The sequence below is a fragment of the Pinus tabuliformis genome, chromosome Q (genome assembly GCF_031772625.1).
Source record: "Pinus tabuliformis cultivar Carrire ecotype Pingquan chromosome Q, CPIR1, whole genome shotgun sequence".
In the NCBI taxonomy this organism is placed as follows: domain Eukaryota; kingdom Viridiplantae; phylum Streptophyta; class Pinopsida; order Pinales; family Pinaceae; genus Pinus; species Pinus tabuliformis.
Window position 1 is genome coordinate 514,752,744 of NC_142296.1, and position 24,912 is coordinate 514,777,655.

A 24,912-nucleotide genomic window follows, 5' to 3' on the forward strand; every position below is an offset into this window, starting at 1 on the left:
CTCCAGTTGCTGTGGATGAGTAGGAGCCTCAAGATAAGAGTGATTCCTACCTGGAGAGCATGCTAACTGAAGATCAGAGTGATAGTGATGACATGGCTGAGGAAGCCATTGTTTTACTATTAACTACATTTATTTTAGTATTTTAAAATTCCTAGTTCATGTTTGGAGATGCTTAAGGCAAATTTTGAATGTAGTATGGCAATGGACTTATATCATGATTCCTATTAATATGTAAGCTCCAATTTGCACTTGATATCAAACAAAGTTTTTTGAAATTTCAATGTGAATGTTCAATGATGTGCATGTTTAAATCTTTAAGGTTTAAATCAAAAATTTTTAGTTTTCTTGTTTAAAGGTGAAAAATATGCAAAATTCATATATATTATAATTTATAAAATATAATATTTAGATATTATATAATATAAATTAAAATATATCCCGAAAGAACCCATGCACCCTATTTAAAAAAATTTGTACTCATCCCCAAACCCACGTTTCCTGGCAACATAATATTCATCGTTGGAACTTCAATATGGTTTAAACTTTAAAACTTCAAACATTTATTTTCATTGTACATTGTTAGTGGTTACAATGTACAATTACAAACTTACATGCATGATGTATGATTATATGATATCATGCTTTTTGTTTTAAAATTTGTTTTAGTAGGTTACAATGTACAATTACAAACTTACATGCATGATGTATGATTATATGATATCATGCTTTTTGTTTTAAAATTTGTTTCATACTTAAGTTATATGATCATCGATTTATAATTTATCCTTCATGATGTAATTGTTATATATTATATAATGATAAAGACAATTACATTATAAATATTAAAATTTCAATGATATATCATATATTTTTATATTTATAAGTTTTTAAGACCTCGACATCCCCCCACATTTCCTAAAAATTGGTGGGGAGCTTTTGCATAGGCTACGCCTGCGTATCCCCGCTCCCTCGCCCCCACGTTCCAAAAACTTGGTGGAACATTGATCAAATGTCATCGATGTGGGACAATCTCAGACATTTGCTTGCTAAGTGGTAGATCAATAGGCTGCTTATCAAATGTCCCTCGTTGAAAGTTTACCATCTTTGGTTGATGAATTTTCTGATCACTGTGCTGCATATCCCTGTTGAATTAAAACATGCTTCTCTTTCTGCTCCGAGGGGATATGCAATGGAATGAAGAAAAGTGATAAATTGGTTGGACAAACTTTGACTCAAAATGCGATGGATGACCCTGTCGCACAACTTCTTCACCATTTTCCAATATCTTTGGAACTTCCACATGATATCTTCTTTCCACTTCTCTATATAATCTGACCATGCCATCGACTGCTGCAGGAATGGTGGTGTAAGATAAATCCATCTGAGTAGACCCACCTAAATCTATTGCAAACTTTTTGGAAAGGAGCACTCCCCATACATATGGTGCATTGTAACTGCTATGTCCATGGTGATGATCTTGTACGGGTAATCAGGGAAGGAGACCTGTAGATCTTTAACCACACCAAGGACTTCAACCTTTCTTGAATTCGTTGAGCAAATGTTATGATAAGGTCTAGAAATTCTTAAGTTCAATTGTTCGATAACTTTCTTAGTCATAACATTTTGTACATGCATCGTAATCAAGCATGCAATTGTGCAGCGAACGGTCATTTATGTCCAAAGTGAAGAAGAAACGTTGATGGTCTTCATTCGTCATGTAGCAGTTTAAATCTTTTAACTTAATTTCCTCATCCTTAGGTCTGTTATCATCATTACTTTGCTGAACCATACCCAAAGCCTCGAGGAAAGATGCCCTTTGAGATGGGATCTTGGATGTTCAAGTACTGGGACAGACATCTTAATGCTATTGATCCATGCAGCCCAATCTACCTTTAATCTTGATTTGTACCTTTCAGAAGCAATCTGTTTACTTTGATTTTGATCTTTACTTTTCCTTTGATAGGTGTATCCCTTACTTTTAGCAATTTCCAAAATTTGCTCTTGAGATGGTTTTTTACCATATGCTTGAGTGATGGAGTCCTTTTCTTCACTGAATTTTTTTATGGCAAATGATGAAGAGATCATATCAGCACATCAACTTTCCTTAGGTGCATCTTGTCCTGCATTTATTAGTTGTTGATTTGCTCCTTCTTCTAAAATTCTTCTAGCAAAGGCACATGTACTTTCCTCATGGAAGTTATCACAAGGTTTGCAGAAAGGGATAGGCTCGTCAACCATATTAGCAGACTCAAGCAGTGTGGGAAGCCTTTGATCATTGGAAGGATTCTTTCTCGGCCAAGGATTATTGTTACCCTTGTTATTGTTATTATTCCTGGGCCACATACTTGCGTTTGGTTTCTTTCCATTTGGATCAATTGATTCCGCATATCACTTATTTCGCTGACATGTTCTATCTTCATTTCCCTGATTACTCGAGAGTTAATTCTTTCACTGAATTTGGCTCTTCTTTTATTTCCTTTCTCTTACATTTAACTAGACCTTTATCAAAACCTGGGACCTCTAACTTACCTGAAGCTTTTTTGTCCATTTCCAATTCTTCAGCTGTATTTGGGCAACAGCTAAGGTAACGAGCTTGGCACGTCTAATTTCATATTGAGTGTCATTGTTAAACGCTTCGAGATATTGTTCCAAGACTGTCTTGTCAGGATGTTTATAATATTGAGTCATATATTTTAGGCGACCATTAAATCTTTGGTTGAATTCTTCAACTGTTTCATTTTCTCTTTTCTTTATATTATTCAACTCTTTGACTAAGCATTTTTCTTCCCTCTTATCCCCATATTTGTCTTTAAATGCATTAGTGAAGGTTCTTAAAGAGTCAAAGGCATTGTCTGCTTTATCATGAAACCAGTCAAGAGCATTATCCTCCAATGATAAAACAAACAACTTCATCCTGACATCTTCATGGTTGTAGGCAGTGGAATGAGCATATCTTTGGATGAAGGAGTTGAACTTTTTTATGTGAGCCTCAACATTGATGGCATTGTTTCCTTCAAAGATTGACAACTTGCTCATGGTAGACTCATTTGGCAAATCATGAGGATATCCTTGGATGTTGGTGAAGTTGCAAGGCCTGTAAAAATCACCCATGATGTCTTGATTTATGGGATTAATGAAAAGCAAATGGAGATCAAGGAGAGCTTCCTGTCCGAGAAAATTTAATTGCCCTCTAGAATGTAATTTGTTTCACAGGGCTCTTAGAACTTTTCCAGGATAAGGAGTGGTTTTACCAAGCTACTGGGATTCCTTCTAGAGTAAGCTGTTGTGAATGGTTGAACAAGTGGTGTTGCCACCCAAACAAGAAACCAACCTAAATGTCCAAGTGCTAAAGGTGGAGGTGAACAAGATGAAAGGATTAGTGAAAGGAAGAAAAATAAAGTGATGAAAAGATGAAGAATTATGAAATATAACTGCCAAAAAATGAGGACCAAGGACAAAAAAAATCTATCCTTGACAACAATGCCAAAGAATGTTGTCGCTCAGATTGTACAGGCACTGCGACAACTGCTCAAGGCGGGGGCTGTCACTCTGATCCCTGCCCACTTTGTTCTATTTGTCTCCCAACAACAGGCTATGGGGGGTAGTCCCTATGGAAGTGAGATGATGGAAAGCAGGTTGGGAACCAACTTGCACAGGAGACACAGTTGAGTGGCCTAACTACTTGGTAAAAATTTAGCAAGACTTAAGGATCTAATTAGATTTGGATTTGAGATCAGTGCCTTATGGAGTCAAAATTCTTGCTTATTATAAATTATGACCAAGTAACTGGATGGACAACTGCTGCTTAGATGAATAACTAACTTATATGAAGTGCAAGTCCTAAAATCTAAGTGTGATGCAAGGATCTTGGTTAGTTTTAGATTATATCCCTAATCTAAATGGAACCTTTCCCTTAACTGTTTTGAGAACAATCTTCAGAGTAGGTTGTGAGATGGAAGCCAACGGGAAGCAAGCTTAGGCTTCATTAAAGATACCTCCCCCTGTGTTCCAACCACCTAGTGCCTCTGGCGTTGCAGAGATTGTGGCTCTAATGATTGCAAGGTCATTGTGTTAATGACTAAGAAGGGCTGAATCCCTCAAGCTAGATGAGAAAGGGTTGTCCTAGGAGTCTATCAACCAAGCTTATGCTTGGAGGTAAGTTTTTAATGCAAGCTAAGCCTAGAATGCTTATGCAATGATAATGAGTGAAATTCTTAGTTTTGAGATTAGCTTAATGTTTTAAGTACTTTAAGTTATGATGAATCCTTAATGACAAGAGTACTTTTCAACGAGTTATGTGCAATCTCACAACCAAGAAAGTGCCAATTTACTTTGTGCCAACAATAAATCAATCCACAATATGCTTAATTAATGATATCAATTGAAAGATCTTAGAATACCTATCCACTTATTAATTAGCCAATAATGATTATCACACAAAATGCCAATCACAATAGCTCAAGGTATTCAAATGATAATCTTATGCCAATTATATTTCAAATGCCCAAAATAACTCAACTCTTCAACTAGATTAAAACTTTAGGTATATGAGTGATCTTAGTGCCAAGTTAACAAATTCTCAAAATTTAATGCAAGATAAACTATTGTTAGAGCTTAACAACATGAATCACTATAAACCTAAAAAATTATGAAAGAGCTACTTATGATGATGTATGGGAGAACAGTAAATATTTCACTTTAAAACAAGAAAATTGTCAAACATATGAATCATAAAATGACCAATGAATAATCTAATGACTTGCCAATAAGTATTTTGACCAATTAGATGTGTTTTTAGGGCTCTTAATTCTTTGTTAGGAAGAATATATTACATCTGTAACAAAACAATGAGGAAAATAGGGTTTAGAGATCAAACCCTAGGCTCAAGGCCTTGTAGATTACTTTACCCAAATTTTGCAGTGAAGTTGCCACCTGAAAGCACAAGCTTTTGAGCCCAATTTCTGCAAAAGCCACCAAGTATTCAGTGCCAAAAATTTAGAAATTGACAAAGGTCAAATTAGGGCTAAAGAGGGCAATGCTAGGCCCGATAGGGTTAACGTTGGGAAAGGGAAGGCTTAGGAGGCCAAAGAAGAGACAAAGGAGGCAAAAGCAAATAAAAAAGGCTTGATGTTAGAGGGAGAAAGCCCTCTAAGGGCTAGCGACTAGGGTTAGAGGTTGAATGAGGGATAGAAAGGGGTCAGAGAGACCAAAAAAGGGAGAGCGAAGGGAAAAGAGAGACACAAGGGGAAGGAGTAGGAAAAGTCTAGAGGAGGGCTTGAAAAGGTCACGGATAGCCTCAAGGGCAACTATCTAGGGTCACTAAGGGAGGCAGAGGGCCCTAGAGGTCATGGCTTGGCCGAAAAAGGCCTAAAACCCTCAACGTTAGGCCAAGGAGGGAAGTCTGAGAGGCCCAGAGGATGACACAGACCTCCAGGAGGCCAAAAAAGATGACGTAGGGGCCTTTAAGGCTGACACAGAGGCTAAGGAGGGAGACTCTAGCATTGGCGGGGGTGGATCTGGGCCCGGGAGGGCTAAAACTCGAAACCTTAGCTGCAAAAAATTTAATTTGCTTCAAATCTCCAATTTTGCTCAGTTTCTTCAATGGCTGGCCTTGCAAAAAATTTGGAGACTAGATTTCCCCTCAAGGGCCTCGATCTATCTCTATTCCACGTTTCTGCACTTGATTTCACCTGCTAAAAATAGATTCACAAATATCCAAAACCCCAATATATACAAAAATCTTAAAACCCCAAAACCCCAATTAGAAATAATTTACAAAATATATTTTACAAATTTATTTACAAAATTTACAAGGGTTTTAAAATAAATTTTGAGAAATCATTATTTTTGGAGTTTTCTTTGATAAATGGCTAATAAAACTTTCGAAATTAAATGTAAGTTGCAGCCTTAGTGAAGTTAGATTATCTGAAGTCCAAACAAAGTCAGTTCATGCCCACAATTTGTGAACTTTTTGAAGAAAGATTTTTAGACATATGGCGAATTAGATCACCGAAAATATACCTAAAATCTATTAATAAAATGTTCTTATCCCCATCTAATGTAAAACAAATTTTAAAATAATTAAGCCCAATATAGGAAAGCCCATACCCAACACATACCACAAATCAATGAACACTGAACACCATGAACTGCACCCCAAAGTCTTTATTATGATTCAAAAAACGTTCCCAGCGGGACAATAGCATTACATCAACTTTTGTGCAGAATCTTTTTTAGTAAAAAAATCAGATGGCTTGAGACTCAAATGGCTCTCTAATTTATAGAACAAGCAATAAACAATGTGGTGGTGTTGAAGAAGCCCATGGTATGACAATCAATGCTTTGCAATGATGGAGGCCCGTAGCTCTCAACGCTCACCCTAAGTGTTATTATGACCCTCTGGAGGGCTTGGATCCCGTATTGGGAGGCCAAGACCAAGATGAATATCCACGCAATCCTATATAAGATCTAATGCATCTCCTCACCTTCTAGTACAATAATTTATCAATATAATTGAGTAAATAAGCTTGCTAATCATGGGCAGAAAATTGAAATGGACACTTCATAGTGGCATGCCCTTCCAAATGGGCTTTGGACATGTACTAATGTTACTTTTCTCGACAAGGGAGTTAATGAAGGACCCTATTAGGTGGTCTCAACCTCTAAGGGAGTGAATGGTCCATGGTACATTCATTAAATGGTAAGTGTCAGGTGAAATAATGATGGAATGGAGTGGGGGCAGAAGGGAAGGCTCCAAGCCACATGCCGTGGTACAAGGGTAGCTATAATAAAAGAAGCCCATACCTTGGGTGTATGAATGAAGGAGCAATCGTGGTACATGAGTTACCCTGACCTTTGTTTTTCCACCTTTCTTCATATGCCTTTTGCCTTTTATTGATTTTTCTTCTCTTTACTGCTCGGGGTTGAAGGGGATGTGAGCATAATGTGTAAGATGTAGTAGTGAATACCCCCTTAAGGTTGGGAAGTTCATCGCCCACCAGGGGTTGGGACAATCATCAGTTCCTTAATGATGCATGGCTCACTTATAGGGGCCCTAAGAACTAGGGTGATGGCCATAATGATAGGGGGTTGGAGCTCATGTTTGTCTTTTTCCCACACACTAAATTCTTTTGTCAAGACCATCTTTTGCATTTTGTGGTACAATTCCTGTTGTATGTGGTCATATTATGCTTTTGTCTTTTTTTTTAGATGCATCAACCTCTGGGGCATCGTTCCAGGTCTAACCCAAGGTGTGGACATGGGGAGGGGGTGACTAACACCTTGTGGACCCAATGGACGAATGTGGACCCAGATGGGAAAATGTGAAAAAGGGCTTGTAATGAGCGGAGGGGAATGAGACATATGGTGTCGGTAAGTGGGCACTGGGACCACACAACCAAAATCAGGTTTTCATGTAGTGGCACTCCTAAAGCTAATAAATCATATAGGAGATCCCACAGAACTAGGATCCAAGATTAACTCCCAAGATGAGGTAAGGGAACAAGAGTACAAGTCAAAGCTTGCTCTTTCTGCAGAATGCCTCCACTAATCCATGCCCAAATGTGCCCAAGAAAAGCAAGCATAATTACCTGATTACATAATGAAAAATCATACCTTCCGGGTTGGAAGACCCACCTTCAAACATACAATTATGACATATGAGCGAGGGCACATAATGACTGGCTCAAGTGGCGGAGAATAGTGGCACATCGAGCTATAAGGGGTTGCTAGCTGTCGATTGAAGACAAATCTTGGAGAAAAATTATCCTATAGGGGTCACTCACAAGTGGTGGGTAACATCTGGCTCCCACTGGGACATGAACTCGCGGTAGAGTGCATGAACCATGTACTCCAGCGGTGAGGTTATGAGAACACCAACAATCTCTTGGGACTGCAGACGTGTTACCTACACATCATAGAGAAAGAAAACAGGGTAACATGTTTTGATGGTGTCCTTTGATCGCCCATGCTTTTGTTAGTTCATAAAAATCAACAAGAAATAAAATCTACTCTAGAATGCAAATCTAGTCTATATGCATCTAATCTAGCATGATAACAGAAAATGATATTAAATTCTAATGCAAAATGAGTATGCAATGCATCCTACTCTAACATGCATGGCTACAATATGCAACTACTAAGTGTAATCATGCAATCAATGCAACAAATAGATCATCTAATCAATATGAGAACACTTGCTTCCGTGATTACTTGTGACAAGTGTAAAAGCCGAGATAAGAAGAATCATACGTGGGACCATCAGGGTGGGAGGTGGGAAAATGAGAGACCCATTCATCATAGAAAGGAGTAATGCGCGAAGGGAAGGGCACCAACTTGGAGAGTCGGATCGTTCCATGTAAATACAAAATGTATGATTAGATAACCAGGGTTATCAAGACCCTTCTTACTAATGTCATGCTTTATGGCCACCCTAAGGTCATGATTGGAAGTACAAGGGGAACAATGGCATGGATAGACACAACAAGCAGGTTGCTTGGTAGGGTGATTGCATCTAAGAGAGGCAATCACTGTGTGCTCATTATGTTGAGGAGAAGTGATACATCTAATGAATTCTCTCTCCTCAAGACCACCCCCAAAAGGGGGAAAAGTTCATTATTATTAGTGATAATGTAAGAAGGGTTGAGGAAAGGGTCCACATGTGACTCAACTACATTCCCAGGATCATTAGGAAAGACAATGGTCGGATCGATATCATCATCATCATCAATGTCATAGATAGGGTCCTTGTCAGAACGATGCTAATGAATTTCCCATTTTCCTTTTTCAATATGTAAGTAATCACTGTTATCAATGTCCAAAGGGGTAGTGGGATTATCTTTTGCAACACCCTCTTGATGTTCAGTGAAGGCTTCCTCTTGAATATCTAACAGTTGGCATGCATGAAAATGCTTAAGAAAGCCATCAAAGAATGCTTCAATAGATGAGATGCTCCTAGGTTTACAATTATGTAGCCATGAATTATGACCATGGAGGGATCTCATGAATAACATTATGAGGACATCGTGGTGAACCACTTCAACCTTTGAGGTATGTGCAACAAATTTTGCTACATGATTAATTGCAGAAAGTGGATCATCATCAAACATGGGCACTCCACGTATGGCAGCCCAGGTGACATGATTAGGGTGTCCAAGAATGTTAGCGATGTCCAAGGTAGGAAATTCATCAAAGAAAGACATCCTATTAGGATACACATATAAATTATATAGGAGTTGCCGGGGTGAAATCAAAGATGCCTAGAAAGATACTTGCATTGACCTTAAAGTTTAATAAAGAACTAGGGCTTCGTTCTTCTAATGGAGTCGCCAAAATGATATGTCAATATTGTTCACGAAAAACCCCTTGAAAGAAATACTATTCGAGACCAAGGGTCAAGATATTTGACAAGAAAAGGGTTCATCCATGGTTAAGATAGTAAAGGCAAAAGGTTTCAAATGATATACTACCAGAGTACAAACTTTCAAGAAATCCCTAAGTTGAAGGATTAACTTCTAGGGTTCCCACTTGATGTGATAGCTAGGGCATCAATTTAATTGGAATTTCGTCGTTGAAATTCGTTCAAAACTTGTGGATGCCTAAAGGAGACACAAAGGAAGAATTGTATCCAGACATAATCCAAAAAATCCTCCTCCCTAAAATTTCGCACCAAGCACCATAAAGCCTCCTTGTCCTTAAAGGGAAGAAAAAACGGGAGAGAATGGAGTGAAAATAAATATGATTCGTTGATTTGAGGGTTATCACCAAGGAATCAGGATCTAGGACCAAAAGCCTAACAATTGGGAGGATTGGAGTAAAAAATGATCTTGATTTGAGAGTTTCGCTCTTCAAGGAGACCTAATGGCAGCTTCGCTAGCCCTAATGGAGGCAACTTCACAACAACACTAAGAATTTATACTTCGCTGGCAAGAATAAATGGAGTTTCAAGGATGCAACATATAAAACAACCTCTAGGAACATTCATTCATCATTATCCATGAGTAACACATGCAAAATTTCCAATATCTTCGATGTTCTAATAAAATTAGGGCACATTCAAAACTATATACAATATTTCATGCATTAGACATTTATTAGATCATAAATATAGCATTAAACGAGACTTACAAGATAATGAATAATATATCCATCCATCAATTTGCCAAAAAGAAGCTTCAAGAAAGATAACAAATTCTTCCAAACTTCAAAATGCATTAGAATCATCCAAATCTCTTCACAAAATTGTAGGCCGAAAATCCTCTAACGAGGTAGCCGAAAATCCCAAGTGTGATCAATTCAAATGGGAGTGAGTCTCTCAAATTTATACAAGACTCAGATGTTCGAATTTCTAATTATGAAGCCCCTAAGGTGCTAAAACAAGGTAAGAAACCCTTGGTTACAAGCCAACCAAGATAGACTTACATTAATTATTATTTTATTTGTCCTTTAGCCCATGTAATTAATGCGAAGTGCTCTCCAATGCTGGGATTGAGGCCTCATGTGCTAAGAATGAGGGTGATTGCGTCAAAATCAATGGATAAGAGGGGGCTGCCTTCTAAATGCTGTAAAACATCTCAAAACCCCAATTTGGGCTCTATGGGCTTGAAATGGTTTCCAAATGGCTCAAGATCAAGTCTATGCTCCATTGATGAGGGTTGGAAGATCACACATGCCCTCCCATGGCTCCCTGAAAGAGACAAAACCTCCTCTGGGACTTGGATCAGCTGCCAAGTGTCGGGTGCAATGTGTGGCCGGCTCAACAACGTGGTCCAAGTGCATCATCTTCTCTGTATAACTTGGGCACGAACAAGCAATGTGGTGGTGTTGAAGAAGCCCATGGTGTGGCAATCAATGTTGGAGGCCCATAGCTCTCAACGCTCACTCTATAAGAGCCATTACGATCCTTTGGAGGGCGGGCTTGGATCCCATATAGGGAGGCCAAGTCCAAGATGAAGAACCACTTGCAATCCTGTATCAGATCCATTGCGTCTTCGCACCTTCCAGTATAATAATTTATTAGTATAATTGAGTAAATAAGCTTGCTAATCATGGGTAGAAATGGACACTTCATAGGGGCATGCCCTTCCAAATGGGATTTGGACATGTACTAGTGTTACTTTTCTTGACAAGGGAGTTAATGAAGGACCCTATTAGGTGGTCTCAACCTATAAGGGAGTGACTGGTCCATGGTACATTCATCAAATGGCATTTGTCATGTGAAATAATAATGGAATGGAGTAGGGGGCATAAGGGAAGGCTCCAAGCCACATGCCATGGTACAAGGGTAGCTATAATAAAAGAAGCCCATACCTTGGTTGTATGAATGAAGGAGGGCGCAATCATGGTACATGAGTTACCCCAACCTTTGTTTTTCCACCTTTTTCATATGCCTTTTTCCTTTTATTGATTTTTCTTCTCTTTACTGTTCGGGGCTGAAGGGGATGAGAGGATGATGTGTAAGATGTAGTAGTGAATACCCCCTTAAGGTTGGGTAGTTCATCGCCCACCAGGGGTTGGGACTATCATGGGTTCCTTAATGATGCAAGGGGTACTTATAGGGGCTCTAGGAACCAGGGTGATGGCCATAATGATAGGGGGTAGAGCTCATGTTTGGCTTTTGCCCACACGCTAAATTCTTTTGTCTGGATCATCTTTTGCATTTTGTGGTACATTTCCTATTGTATGTGGCCATATTATGCTTTTTTTTTAGCTGCATCAACCTCGGGGGCATCATTATAGGTCCGAGCCAGGGTGTGGACATGGGGAGGGGGTGACTAACACCTTGTGGATCCAATGGACGAATGTGGACCCAAATGGGAAAATGTGAAAATTGGCTTGTAGTGAGTAGAGGGAAATCGGACATATGGTGTTGGGAAGCGGTACCACAACCAAAATCAGTGTTTGATGTAGTGCGAATCCTAAAGCTAATAGCTCACAGAGGAAATCCCACGGGAATAGGAGCCAAGATTAACTTCCAAGATGAGGTAAGGGAACAAGAGTACAAGTCAAAGCCTGTTCTTTGCGCTGAATCCCCCACTAATCCATGCCCAAATGTGCCTAAGAAAAGCATGCAGAAACACCCAATTACATAATGAAAAGTCATACCTTTGGGGTTGGAATGCCCACCTTTAAACAAACGATCATGATAGATGAGCGAGGGCATATAATGACTAGCTTAGGCAGCAAAAAATAGTAGCACATAGAGCTATAAGGGGTTGCTGGCTGTCGGTTGAAGACAAATCTTGGAGAAAATTTCTCCTATAGGGTTCACCCACAAGTGGTGGGTAATAAACCTTTCAAGCAAAATTTTAGGGCTTCTTGTTGTAAATTAGTGAAAAACGATTGGGTTGCCCTCATATAAGGGTTGTCATTTTCACTTATTCATCATCACACACTCTCTTCTATTCCGTTGAATGAGTGCGTACTAGTTGTCTTCTCTTTGTCTCTTGGACACAATGCACGATTGCTAGAGTGAATCATCTTGGGAGTGATATTTTTGCATGGAGAGATTATCTTTGGATTGATGAATTTATTCTTTTGATTGAATTGTGTGAGTTTATTGTCATTTTTCTTCCATTTGCATGATATTTTATGAAAATTAGGGTTTCTATCATGCCATATTAAAGCTATGAAAATTTGGGTTTCTATCATGCCATATTAAAAAGTAAAAAATATTTCATGAAATCTTGTTTCTATATGTTATGCAAAATTTGTCATTCAAGAATCCATCAACAAAATTTGTTGCATGAATCCGTTGATCTGAAATCTCCTACTAAGAGAAGTCGCTAGGGTTTCTAAGAGAAGCTATTTAGTTTTCCTCCCTTTTCATTTGAGTCCTATCATCGACCTTGCCCTGGTTGACTCCATTGCCCAATAAAATAGAGGTAGAAGTAGTTTTGGGATCAACTTTTAAAATTTCTCTCTTTCCTTTTTTTCTGGGTATCAAGGGTGAGGGTTTGGTGTAAATTTGCATTTAAAAGAACTTTTGTTCCTATATGTTATAGTCCTTTAGGTGTAAAGTGGATTTATTTCACTTAGAGGCGCCTCTCCAGCGTAGTGTGGAAGAGATGTTGTAATGTCTATTCCTGTCCTGTTAAACATTTTGACTTGGTCAAATTACGTACAAAATAATAATAATAATAATTATTTTAATTATTTTTAAAACATTTTGACTTTGTCAAATTACATAAAAATAAAATTAATAATTATATTTATATTTATAATTAGTAATTAATCTTGCCTAGTTCCATCGTAGAGGTTTGCACCTCGAGAGATTTGATTTGTCTCGGTGCTTGGTAGTTTCAGAGTTAAGATGGATCTAGGCTGGTTAATATTTGGGAAGCAAAATTTGTTGATTTTTGTAGCCTCAGAGGGTCTTTCACATTGGCTTGGTGTCTTAGCATGTAGAAGATATTTGATTGCTCCTTTAGGTGCTTGCTTGGTGGAATAAGTGATTTTATGATTTCTTTCCTAAGGTTAACTTTGGAAAAGTACAATAATTAATTAATTTAACTATTGTTTACTATTAGGCCAAATTCTAAGGATAAATTATTAAACTATTTAAGTGACTTCGATATAATCTCAATCGTTGATTTCAAGTGAGGCTTAGGATTTAAGTGACTTCGATATAAGCCAATTTGCTGGTGAAACAAGTCTAATTCCCCAGGGCCGAGTTTCTTTCAGATGGTTGATTTCCAAGGGCCAATTTCTTTGATTTTCCCAGTGGGGTTGAATTTCTAGGTTCCCAGTAGTAGTATTTTTCTATGCATTCTTTGTGGGTGTAACCCACACTTTTCCAGAGTGTAATAATATGAAGATTGTGTTGGGTACAAATTTGTTGTTGTAGTTCGAGTGATCTCTCCATTTTATTTTCGAAGTTAATATACTAGTCTGTTTATTTTATTAGCAATTTTAGAAACATTTGCGATAAATATTTTCTTGGTTTGCAATAAATTGTTGAAGTACATTATTCAAATTTGGTATAAAAGAATTTAACAAAATCTAGCATTTATTGCATGTTTTCACCCCATGTTTGGGGCTGATGTCTAGGGTTTATGTTGCTGTTCTTTGCATTTATAACCATTATAAATCTAAATTTGACCTATTCCTTGCTTACCTCTTAGTTAGCCTTTAATCTTTTGTTGATATTATCATTTGGAGGCCATTTCTTTGCTGATATATGCAATTGCATGCTGTAAATTTGAATACAGTAAAAACCCTAGCTTGTAACATCTTTCCTTTAGTTCACTGTGGTTGGTGGAAAGTGTGCTTAAACATTTGCAACTCTTATCTTGGCCTTCAAGGCCTTACTGGTACCTTCTCCCAAAACCATTGGACCCTTATCACTGTTGAACCCTCTTTTATTGAAGACCTTTCTAGGAGATTGTCTGCAAGCTCCTTAGAGAGCCATTTGGCTTGGAAGCCTCCCTTGTGGGGATAACATCCAGCCACTAAACAACAAGAGAAAGACTGCTGAGATGACAAAGTGGCTGATGTCTTTGCCACAAGACCTAGCTTGCCTAGTGGGGCTTTGCATTAGGCCTGTTAGATTTCGCGATAACAGTGCCTTTCTTGATGTTTTGGGTAGGCTATTGTCCTTGTCACCTCTCTCCATTTTCCTATTACGTTTTATTGGACACTGATATCTGATAGGGGATCTGTGAGAAGAGTGCCAATAGAGTAGGAGATGATGAGGGTTTTGCAAGCAGAGCTTTTCAAACATGGTATTAATTCCTTAGTTCATGATATTGCTAAGCTATTTATCCATGTTGTTTCCTGAAGGTTTCCACCAGCATGGTATTGTCACTCTCAACTTGATCTAGAAATTAGGGTCTAGTGCTGAACCGAATAACTATCAGATGATCATGGTTGGTCAAATCTCTAAGTTGTATGTTACTTCCCTTCATCGACTTTTAGCTAAGATACTTGATAGGAAGCTTCTTCAAGTGAACGTTCAGTTTTTTTTTTTTTTTTTTTTTTCGTCTTTGTACCACACCATAAATCATATCCTCACCTTCCAAGCCATCATACAAGATGCTGCACTTTGAAAGTCTTCTGTTTTTTGGTTTACGTTCAAAAGACGTTTGAATGGGTCCCGAGTGAGGTGCTGTTCTAGAGACTTAGATATATTGGTGTCTCGGAGACTATGCTCATTGCTATTATGTTTCTTTGAGTCTATCATGTTGAATTTTCTTATAATAGAAACTGATCTTCTAATCTGATAATTACTTCCAATGATTTATACCCAAGTTAGCTTATGTCACTTATATCATTAACCAATTATACATAGAATATCTCAACAATAGTGCAATAATAGTAGTAAGATCATAAGGATACAGCCAAGTACCAAGAGACACCAAAACTACCTTGGGAAAACCCCCGCCAACTTTTCTTCTAAGAAGAACTCAATATTCAGCAAGGTTTATAATAAAAATTGTGTAGAAATCTGTGCCAATTTCCAAGCACAAATACCAGTCAAACTTGGTCAAAATGATGATCAAAATCCTTTAAACTGTATGAAAGTCAAATCTTGTCAAAGGCCATAAATTCGGCCTGAGGTCATCTTGTCAAAGTAGCCTATGGTCAACTGTGGTCAAACTTCAAAGTTCCCAGAACTGCAATCAAAACAGGTCCGAATTTTGGTGGTCAACACAGCCCTGTAGTCAGTCAAAACCAGTCCAAGATTTGATCGAACAGCAGCCTCCTTCTCAGTCAAACAGAGCAGAATAGGTTTGGTGAACACTGGGCAATGGAAGCTTCAGTTGGTCAAACTTTGGTCTTCTTCTTCTGTTGGCTTCACACGTGTGGATCAGAAATAGATGTTGTGGTGTTGTGTATTGTTCCAAATGAGGAGGTTGAGTTGATATTTATAGTAGTCAAACAAATGTGTTTTGACCAAAAGTCACACCCATTCATATGGTGGGGCCGACTTGTCTTTTGGGGTCTACATGAAGGCCAGAAACAATAATTTTATTTTTCATATTTGATATTTTTCTAAGGGCGACTTAGAAGGCCATTTGTCATGCAGTAATACCTCCCGATGCTACACAAAAAAACAGACATATTTCGTTGTGTTTGCATAATGCATGGTCTATTAGATTTCATTGGCAGCATCGTTGGGGTGAAAAACAGATGTCTTCTTTTCCCGACATTGTTCGGGACATATATCAATAAGCTGGAATCCTTCTTACATGATGATATCCAGCCGCCCAGGGATGGGTGTCTCCTTCACTATGTCCTAATCTCCATCCTCCTCTTTGTACATGACGTGGTCCAGTTAACCTCCACTTAGTGTTGTCTTTATAGACAACTGAATGCCTATTCAGTTTTTGTGATCTTTGTTGGTTGACAGTCAACCTTGGTAAAAGCAAGGTTATGATCTTCAATAGATCAAAGAATGTACTATCTACCATTTCTACTTCCAGACTACTCGGGGGTTTAGTTTTTAGGGCCTTGATTTGGATTGAGACATGTTCTCTGACCTTGAATCAACAAGAGGGTTTAGTTTTTAAGGCCTTGATTTGGATTGAGACATGTTCTCTGACCTTGAATCAAAAAGAATTATGGTTCTCTAGCCCTTATTGAGTGACGAAGTTTTCATTATTACTTTGTGAACATTGCTTCCAACAGGGACCTTCTGGACTCTATTATCATGCCCATAGTCTTGTATGACTTTGAAGTTTGAGGACCTAGTTTATTAGAGAAGGATTGGGCCATGGTGGACAGGGTTCAGGTTCTAATGCTTTGCTACATTATCAGATACAATGGGGCTGTTCCCTAGCACATTATTCAAGTACAGTTCATAGACCACCCATTCTAGTTCGAGACCGTTTTTGGACTGGTTTCACTTCTTCATGGGGTTTGGAGGTTTGTAGATTTAGTGATTGGTAGAGATCAATACCCTTACCTTGTGCAGTGCTTCTCAAATGTAATTGCCTCAACTAGTTATTGCTGGTGAGCCAATTTTTGATTTTGCGAAGATTATTGACCTATTACGGTGTCTAAGCATCTTGATGGATTGACTTTCACCATTCAGATACTCTGTAAATGCCCCTAGTCAACCCTCTTCAAACATGCAGAAGTTAAATAGGTTATTAGAGAAGATGTATGCACACAATACGTTGAGGTCACTTAGGTAGATCCACATGACAGGCTAAAACCCGTGAAGGCATTCTATGTAGTTCACTTAATGGAGACGAGGGATGACTTCATTTTTAGACCATATTATGTACTTTGCCATTGGATACACACAATTAGGATCTCTTTAGGCTAGTTTCTGGTCGGCTCACATTGGCTTCTGATGGTTGTTGTTCATCACATCCCACAAGTGGATATGGTTTGGTTTCTTTGCTATTTAGAGGAGACTAAGACAGAGGAGTAGTTCATTCTTGGATGCCCCATTTATTATGAGATCTAGTGCCATCACCATTGTTACTTTAAGGGGTCTCAAATATCTGTCTTCATTTTCTTATGCATGAGGTAGACTCCCAGATTAGATCTTCTTTAGCCAGATTGCTTCGCCCATTGGACACTATCAAGGCAATCAGCTTCTCCTTCGTGGTGTTTAGAGATAGTTGCATTAAGAGGTAAGTTGAGAGCAAGACTACCTTAGCTTGTAGATCCATGAGATCATGGAATGACATTCAACCTTAGCTTGTTAGACTGTTTTGGTGGTGTTGAGTTTGGACTTGGTACAAGTGATTTGGTCACAACAAACATTCCTCTTCCTCCAGATCTTAGGAGAGGGGGTAGCTTCCAAGGAGCAAGACACATCACAGACCTATTCTTCCAGATCTTTTGAACTCCAGTTTGTCTAGACAGTCTTCCATCAAGAGTTTCTGTGCTTCAGTCTCGGATGGTAGGAGATACTTCTTTACTATGAGTATAAACTTAGGGTTTAGCACCTTCAACTCCTTATTTTAGGTGATGGCAGCAGCAGACATTGATCAATATTCCTAGGTACATTTAGTTCAGAGTTGAGACATTATTCAAGGGTCTCAAGGTCTTGAAATTTGACAATGCTTCTTTGTGTTTGCTTTCACTGTACTTTACTATTGGTTGTTAGATTTTGGATCTTACAGATTAGATCTGCTTTTGTAAGAGCTACATTTGGACTTCCATCGTGTACTGATTTTGATGTGCCTAACAATCCCATTGATCTATTTATGTTCACTTGTTGGACATTAATAAAATTAGCTTATCTTATCTATGTAGGAGATTTGAGCTTTGGTAGGGGTATGAAGCACCCTTGCTGTTGTATCTAACCAAGTCCCATTGTCTTAGATGATTTTTTTTTTCCTAATTGCACATTGCTTACCTCATGTATGTTATACATGGATGTATTGATGTCATGTTTACCATGAAATTGAAACAATTCCATGTATTTATCTTACTTTGATGTTCTATGCTTTATACTTAGCTATTTGCATTTGGCTATTCAATGTTGGGATCATACATTTCAATATGGATATGCTTTGACTTGAATTTGTATGGGTTCCTTGAATAACAATGCATGCTTTGGTTGTTGGTGGCAGTTACTTTATAAAGCTTCTATTGGACAAAAAGTATGCTTTACCATATCGAGTGTTGGATGCTGTTTTTGAACACTTCAAGAGATTTTTGAATGAAACACGTATCATGCCTGTGATATGGCACCAATCCCTTCTCACGTTTGTCCAGAGGTATTATTCTCTTCCTTTTCAGTATATTGTTGGTCAACTTCATATACAACTTGAATGCGAGAGGCCATTCTTGGAAGATCAGGGAAATTTATTATGTTCATCATCAATATTTAATATTATAAAGTTTGCATGTAATTCTAGAGTAGTATGAAATCATTAATGCTTAAAGGCCTTTGTATATTGAGCTTCTAACATGAAAGTCTGGCTGCCAGAGTGAATGTTAGTAGTGTGTAGAAGCAATAAATTGCCATGTTTTTTTTGGTTGGAGGATTCATCAGAAGTGCATTGTTTGTAATATATTTAGTGATTTATGGTTATAATGGAAAATTAAACTTGGTAAGCATAGATCAAGAAGGTCGTGAAATATTGCCTCTTGAAGCATCTTTTAGGATCCTTTTAAGCCTTTAAGGTTTATAGATAAATGCTTTTTATTTTTTATTTGATGTTTCGGTATTAAAATATTTATTAATATTTTATATTTTTTTACTTGGCATTCATTACGAGACATGCTTAGGTGACTTTAGTCATCATAAGATTCATTCTCAATTTCTATCTTTCATGTTTTCCAGTCTGGAAATGGATCCTTCCAGGATACAAATGAAACTTGCCATTGTATTTAGAGGGGAAAGCAACATATTTTAATAGTTTCAATATTTTTTCATATTGAAATGATAATTTGATAAATCTGGAGAAGCTTTGAATTGTATTTGAAATGCCAATTGTGGTGAGGTTGCAATCTGTTTAACCTTCATGTTCATGGTTTAAGTCTTAGTACCTTTATTATTGGCTTTTGTTTCAAAGAAATATGTATTTACTTATTGCAAATGTTCAGAAATATGGGAAAACTTGATCACTTTTTTGTATTTTGATAACAATTTTTCCAAAGAAAAAAATTTATCATTTCTATTTAGCAAGGGAATGGAAATAACTTATAACGTGCATCCCGCACTCTTCAAATAGTGAGTGCTACCCAGTGTTTTAAAAATCGGCCGGCCGATCGACCTAGACCCCCGGCCGGTCCAGCGCAGCAGGAAAACCGGTCTCCTGACTGGTTTGTTACCGAGCCGGTCTCGTCACTGGTTTGTTACCGAGCCGGTTGAGTCGGTGACTCAGGTACAAACCAGCCGGCTTGGTCGAGCCCGAGTTAAACCGGCTGGTTCGGCCAACCATGCCCAAACACGCCCAACCAACTTTTTTGGGGGGGAAAACAGACCCCTAACTTGATTCTAATTGGGTTTTAGATTATTTTGAAGTCCATTTACCTCTCCCAAGCCTATAAAAGCTACCCAACCCCCTCACATTTCCTCACAACTATCTCATTGCATTTGTGTGAGAATTTGTGAGGAGTTTGTGAAGAGTTGTGGAGTTTGTTTTTGGAGCAACAGTGAGGAGTCTTGGGCAATCATTGGAGCAGCAATGAGGAGCTTATTGGGCAGCCATTGGAGCAGCATTGAGGAGTTGGTTTGTTGGAGCTGAATTGAAGAGGCGGTTTGTGCCTAGAGGTATTTTTCTTTCACTTCTAAAATCAGTTTTTTCTTGTTTTTTTTTGGTGCAAATCTTGATATTGAAGAGTCTTTTTTGTAAAAGAAATGAACATTGAAGCAATGTTTGTTTTTTTGTTGTTTTCATTTTCAGATTTTTTCCTTTCATTTCCAAGTCCAAATATCAGAAAATGGCTCCTAGAGTGAAAGACGCTGCTTGGGCATATGTTGAAATGATTGATAATCAAATGCATTGCAAATTTTGTCATAGAAAAATTAAGGGGGGTGGAGGGGGCATTCATAGGCTGAAACAACACTTGGTTGGTATTAGAGGCCAAATTACTCCATGTGAAGCACCATCAACACAATTTGGGGAGATTAGGAAGGAGTTGCTAGTTAAAATTGAGAAGTTTGAGCAAGAAAAAGTTAGGCAAAAAGAAATAGAGGCTGAAATAGAGAGGAAGAGGAGTATACAACAAATGATGGCTGCCAACTCCAATTTTGATTATGAGGGCTCTTCATCTATCCCTTGCACTGATGCATCCAACCCTGTTAAGTTTAGGTATGTTCTATACTTAGAGCAATTTAATTCAATTTTCACAGTTAGCTCAATATCTTTTCCAGATTAGCGATCACATCAACATTAAAATAAACTGCGGATAAAACATAAACGTAAATCGCAGAAGACAAGCCAAGACAAGAGGACACAAGATTCGGCGCTAACCAAGGACAAACCCCAATGTGGGGAAACCCTTGATCAATTCTTCTTATATGTTCTTCAATAGTTCAGTAGAGAGAGAGAGAGAGAGAGAGAGAGAGAGAGAGAGAGAGAGATAATACATTTACAACAGAAGTCAACACTTTGACTTATTTAAATAAGAGCATAGATCATCTCTAAGAAGATGATACATGAGATCAGTTGAAGACATGCTGCTTCAACTGATTCTCCAAGGTGACTTCTCCACCTATCATTGTGCTGCATCTCGTCATCATGCTGCACCTCACCGTGCTGCACCATGCTGCACTATTGTCTCAGTGTTTGGCACTGTTGTACCTTGTGTCACTGCTGCACCATGCTGTCACCCATTTGCTTGTTGCACCATTGCTGCTTTGTGTACTTGTTGCACCAAGTACTATACTGCTGTCCCAATGTACTTGCAGCACTATGCTTGATGTTGTCCATGCTTTACCATGTTGTTGCTGTCCATGCTTCACCATGTTGTTGCTGTCCATGCTTCACCATGCTGCTGTTGTCCATGCTTCAACATGCTTTTAGCTGTCCCATGTGTCATCATGCTTGCAGCTGTCCCATGTGTCATCATGCTTGCAGCTGATTAATATCACAAGAGAGTGTCTCAAACCACTCATACTAATCACAGATCAGTTTCATTGATCCCAAATCAATGGAGGTCATCCTAGCATAGGGAGTACGATAGATACAACAATGCGTCCATCGATAGTACTACTATGGTCCCTAACCCCATTTCCCTGCTCATTGATCAAATGAGATGTACTTTCCATGAGTCCCAGACTGCATGGGTAGGATGCCTCGACGGGAGAACTAATCATCCTGTCCCAAAGTTGCCTCAGGGTATCACAGGGGAAGATTGAGCCATTCACCCTGTACACAACCACCATTAGGGGAGGGTGAGTCGCCCTATGGTCATGTGTTGCTCCAATAAGTACCCCAAGCCCCCCAAAGCTCCCAGAGCTCAATGCATGCAACATGCAGGACCCTTATAAGAAGGTCTCTCAACGACTCCAAGTCGTTCGGGAAAGTCACAGATTTGACCTTTCCCTGGGGCTTTGACAAAATGTCTGCGACCTGTACATCAGTCTCAATGTGATGGAGCCTCCTCGCTCATCGACGTACCATATCCCAGATAAGGTAGTATCTGATGTCTATCTGCTGGAGCAATCATCGAATATGGGATTCCTCAACAATCGAAACCCCCCCTGGTTGTCACAGAGGATCACGGTGGTATTCATCATGTGTACAAACAGCTCACTGAAGAGCTTCCACAACTAGGTAGCTTCATACGAGATCATACTCGTAGCTATGTATTCGGTCTTGGTGGTGCTTATAGCAATCGACTTCTGCTTCCTGCTCATCCATGATATCGAAGCAGAACCCAAAGAGAACCAACACTAAGAAGTTCTCTAGTGATCCTCCACATTGCCTACCTAGTTAGCATTCGAGTAATCATGCAGCTTCATATTTCGGTAGTGTATTTCAATCCATGAGAGATTGTGCCCCAAAGATATCTCAGAAGATTCTTGGCACCAATCCAGTGAGGCTAAACCATGTATGAGCTCATCATGCTAACTGCAAAACATATGTCTGGACGGAAGTTCACCAAGAACATCAATGCGAATGAGTTTATGAAACTTAGAAGCATTTCCCAAATCACGTCCGACATCACTACCATATAACTTCTGAAAGTTAAGATCTTTGAGGTAGTCATGGGCTTGTAGTTTATCATTCCGCATTCGGAATCCAACTCCCTCTTACTTCTATAAATGAGGGGGTCTGCACCTTTCAGAAATAGGTCGTCCTCAGAAGGTGCCGATATGAGAGGTCTATCATCCACAACCTTCAAACAAAGGTTTGGATTGGCCTCACTCTTAGTGAATCTTAGCTTCATCTGACAACTATCCTCTCATATCAAACCCGGGGTGTTTTGCTTCAAGCCATAGAGGACTTTCTTCCACCTGCACACATGAGATTCCCGATCATGAATCTCAAACCCCTCGAGTTGTTCCAAATGTGTGGACCTGCTACATGAGGGGAATGGTCCCCTTGTAAGATTTTTCTTCGGTACATCTTAGACATGTACCTTCATGCTTTTCTTGAATTCAGGCATCCGAGTGACCATCTCACTCACATCTGGTAGAGCCCCATAAGTAGACCTCCAGTGCATGAGATCTGTCAACTGACATGGTCCCTAATGGACCATCTTGCAACTTGATACAAATTGCCAACCCTGAACTCAAAGATAAAAGCATCTTTGAAAATTCTATTTCCAAACACGTACCTTTCCATCGATGAATGCCACCCTGTGACCTTTGACTTTCAATGCCGAAGTGGACACCAGGTTCTTCTTGCGATCAAGTACATAAAAGAGATTCTGTAAATGAATCGAGTTACCCTCATTCAATTGAGGGGTAACATTCCCTACACCCTTTTCAAGATAAGTGGCATTGGTTCCAAGTATAATCCCACGATTGTTTCCATCTCTACCAAATTTGAGAGAGCACCCTTCTATCCGATGGAGTGCGTTGAAGCACTACAATCAATAAGCTAGATTCCCAAAGAATCTAAAGGAGAGGGCCAATACAAGATAACGCTTCTTTATCTTATCAGAAACAACATTTGATTCTTATTAGGTTTCTTACTTTGACGGAAGGTTCCTCAGGGTGCAACATGTCAAGGTTCCTCAGGGTGCAACATGTCTTTCAGCATCATCAAGTATCCCCCTAAGCCATGAAGGCCTCTTCCTAGAAGAGGAAGGCTCATGTGGATGAGGATCAATCGGATCCATGGGTTCTTCTACATCAGGCATTGATTCATCATCCTTTTCTTTCGGTTCCCTGGTGTCGGCTTCTTGAGAGCTACTCAAAGTCAGCAGATTGTCCACCTTGCTGAGAGCCATATCCTTGTCAAAGGTGACATCATGACTAATCACGACTTCCCTTTGACCGGTGGTGAACATTTCTTCAGGAGTTTAGGAACCCAATGCTTGATGAGGGCATCGATTTTGTACATATACGACGGTGATTGTAGTTTCAGCCCATAGAAACTTTGGAAGTCTTTGATCATGTAGCATGGCCCAGACAGCTTCCATCATCGTGTGGTTCTTCCTTCCCACCACACCATTCTGCTCAGGAGTATGTGGTGTAGTAGTCTCCCTCTTAATTCCAACCTCAGGTATGCCTGAATAAACCAATTGTAATATATCAGAGGTCTTGCTTTGGCTTGAGGGGAATGGTCCCCTTTTGAGCTTTCCTTTGGCACATCCCGGACATACACCTTCTTTCTCTACTTGGAATTCGGGCATCCCTGTTACCATCTATCTTACATCGGGTAGAGATTTGTAATGAAGGTGGGCAAACCTCCGATGCCAAAGTTCGGACTAAAGAGTTGTGTCATAAGACATGACACCTAGCAGAATTCCATCGACCTGATATAATGAATCAACACTAAACCCAAGAGTAAAGGCATCTTTAACATTATTTTTCCATATATGTACCTTGCCATTGCTGAAGGTTACCTTGTAGCCTTTGTCGTCCGTTGCCGAGATGGACACTAGGTTCTTTTTGAGGTCAGGTGCATTTAATACATCCTGGAATTTCTAGCCTTCTTGAATGCTTGTCCTCTTCCTTGATTCCCAGCTCTCCTCTTACCTTTGCTGTTGAATTTGTCATTCTTTTGATTGCAATGAGAGGGATTTCTAGTTGCACCACTGCATACTGTACCATGCTTCTCTAATCATGATTATCATCATGCTGCCCATGTCCATGATTTTATCCATCATAATGCTGCTTAAACTAGTGTGCATCATCATCATGCTATCCTATATGTCCATGATCTCATGTTTCCCTTTATGTTCATGATCTCATTCATCATGATGCTCATGATCTCATACATAGTGACTTGCTTTATCGCAAATGTAACATTGTCATTTTCTTCTAGCCTTAGGTCCAGCCTTTCCTTTTGATTTAGTCCCAGAATTATTTCTATTGTTTTGACTTCT

At 39.0% G+C, this 24,912-nt stretch overlaps 1 protein-coding gene across 1 annotated transcript in view; it reads left to right on the forward strand.

Moving 5' to 3' along the window:
* Nucleotides 1-3,480: 3,480 nt before the first annotated feature.
* The window catches only part of LOC149220419 (bystin-like), an 81,842-nt gene continuing 60,410 nt past the window's right edge, over nt 3,481-24,912 (forward strand). The window contains exons 1-2 of the mRNA XM_089387091.1: nt 3,481-3,635; nt 18,531-18,677. Of these exons, the coding sequence (XP_089243217.1) occupies nt 3,481-3,635; nt 18,531-18,677 (302 nt within the window). The remainder of the gene's footprint in view (nt 3,636-18,530; nt 18,678-24,912) is intronic.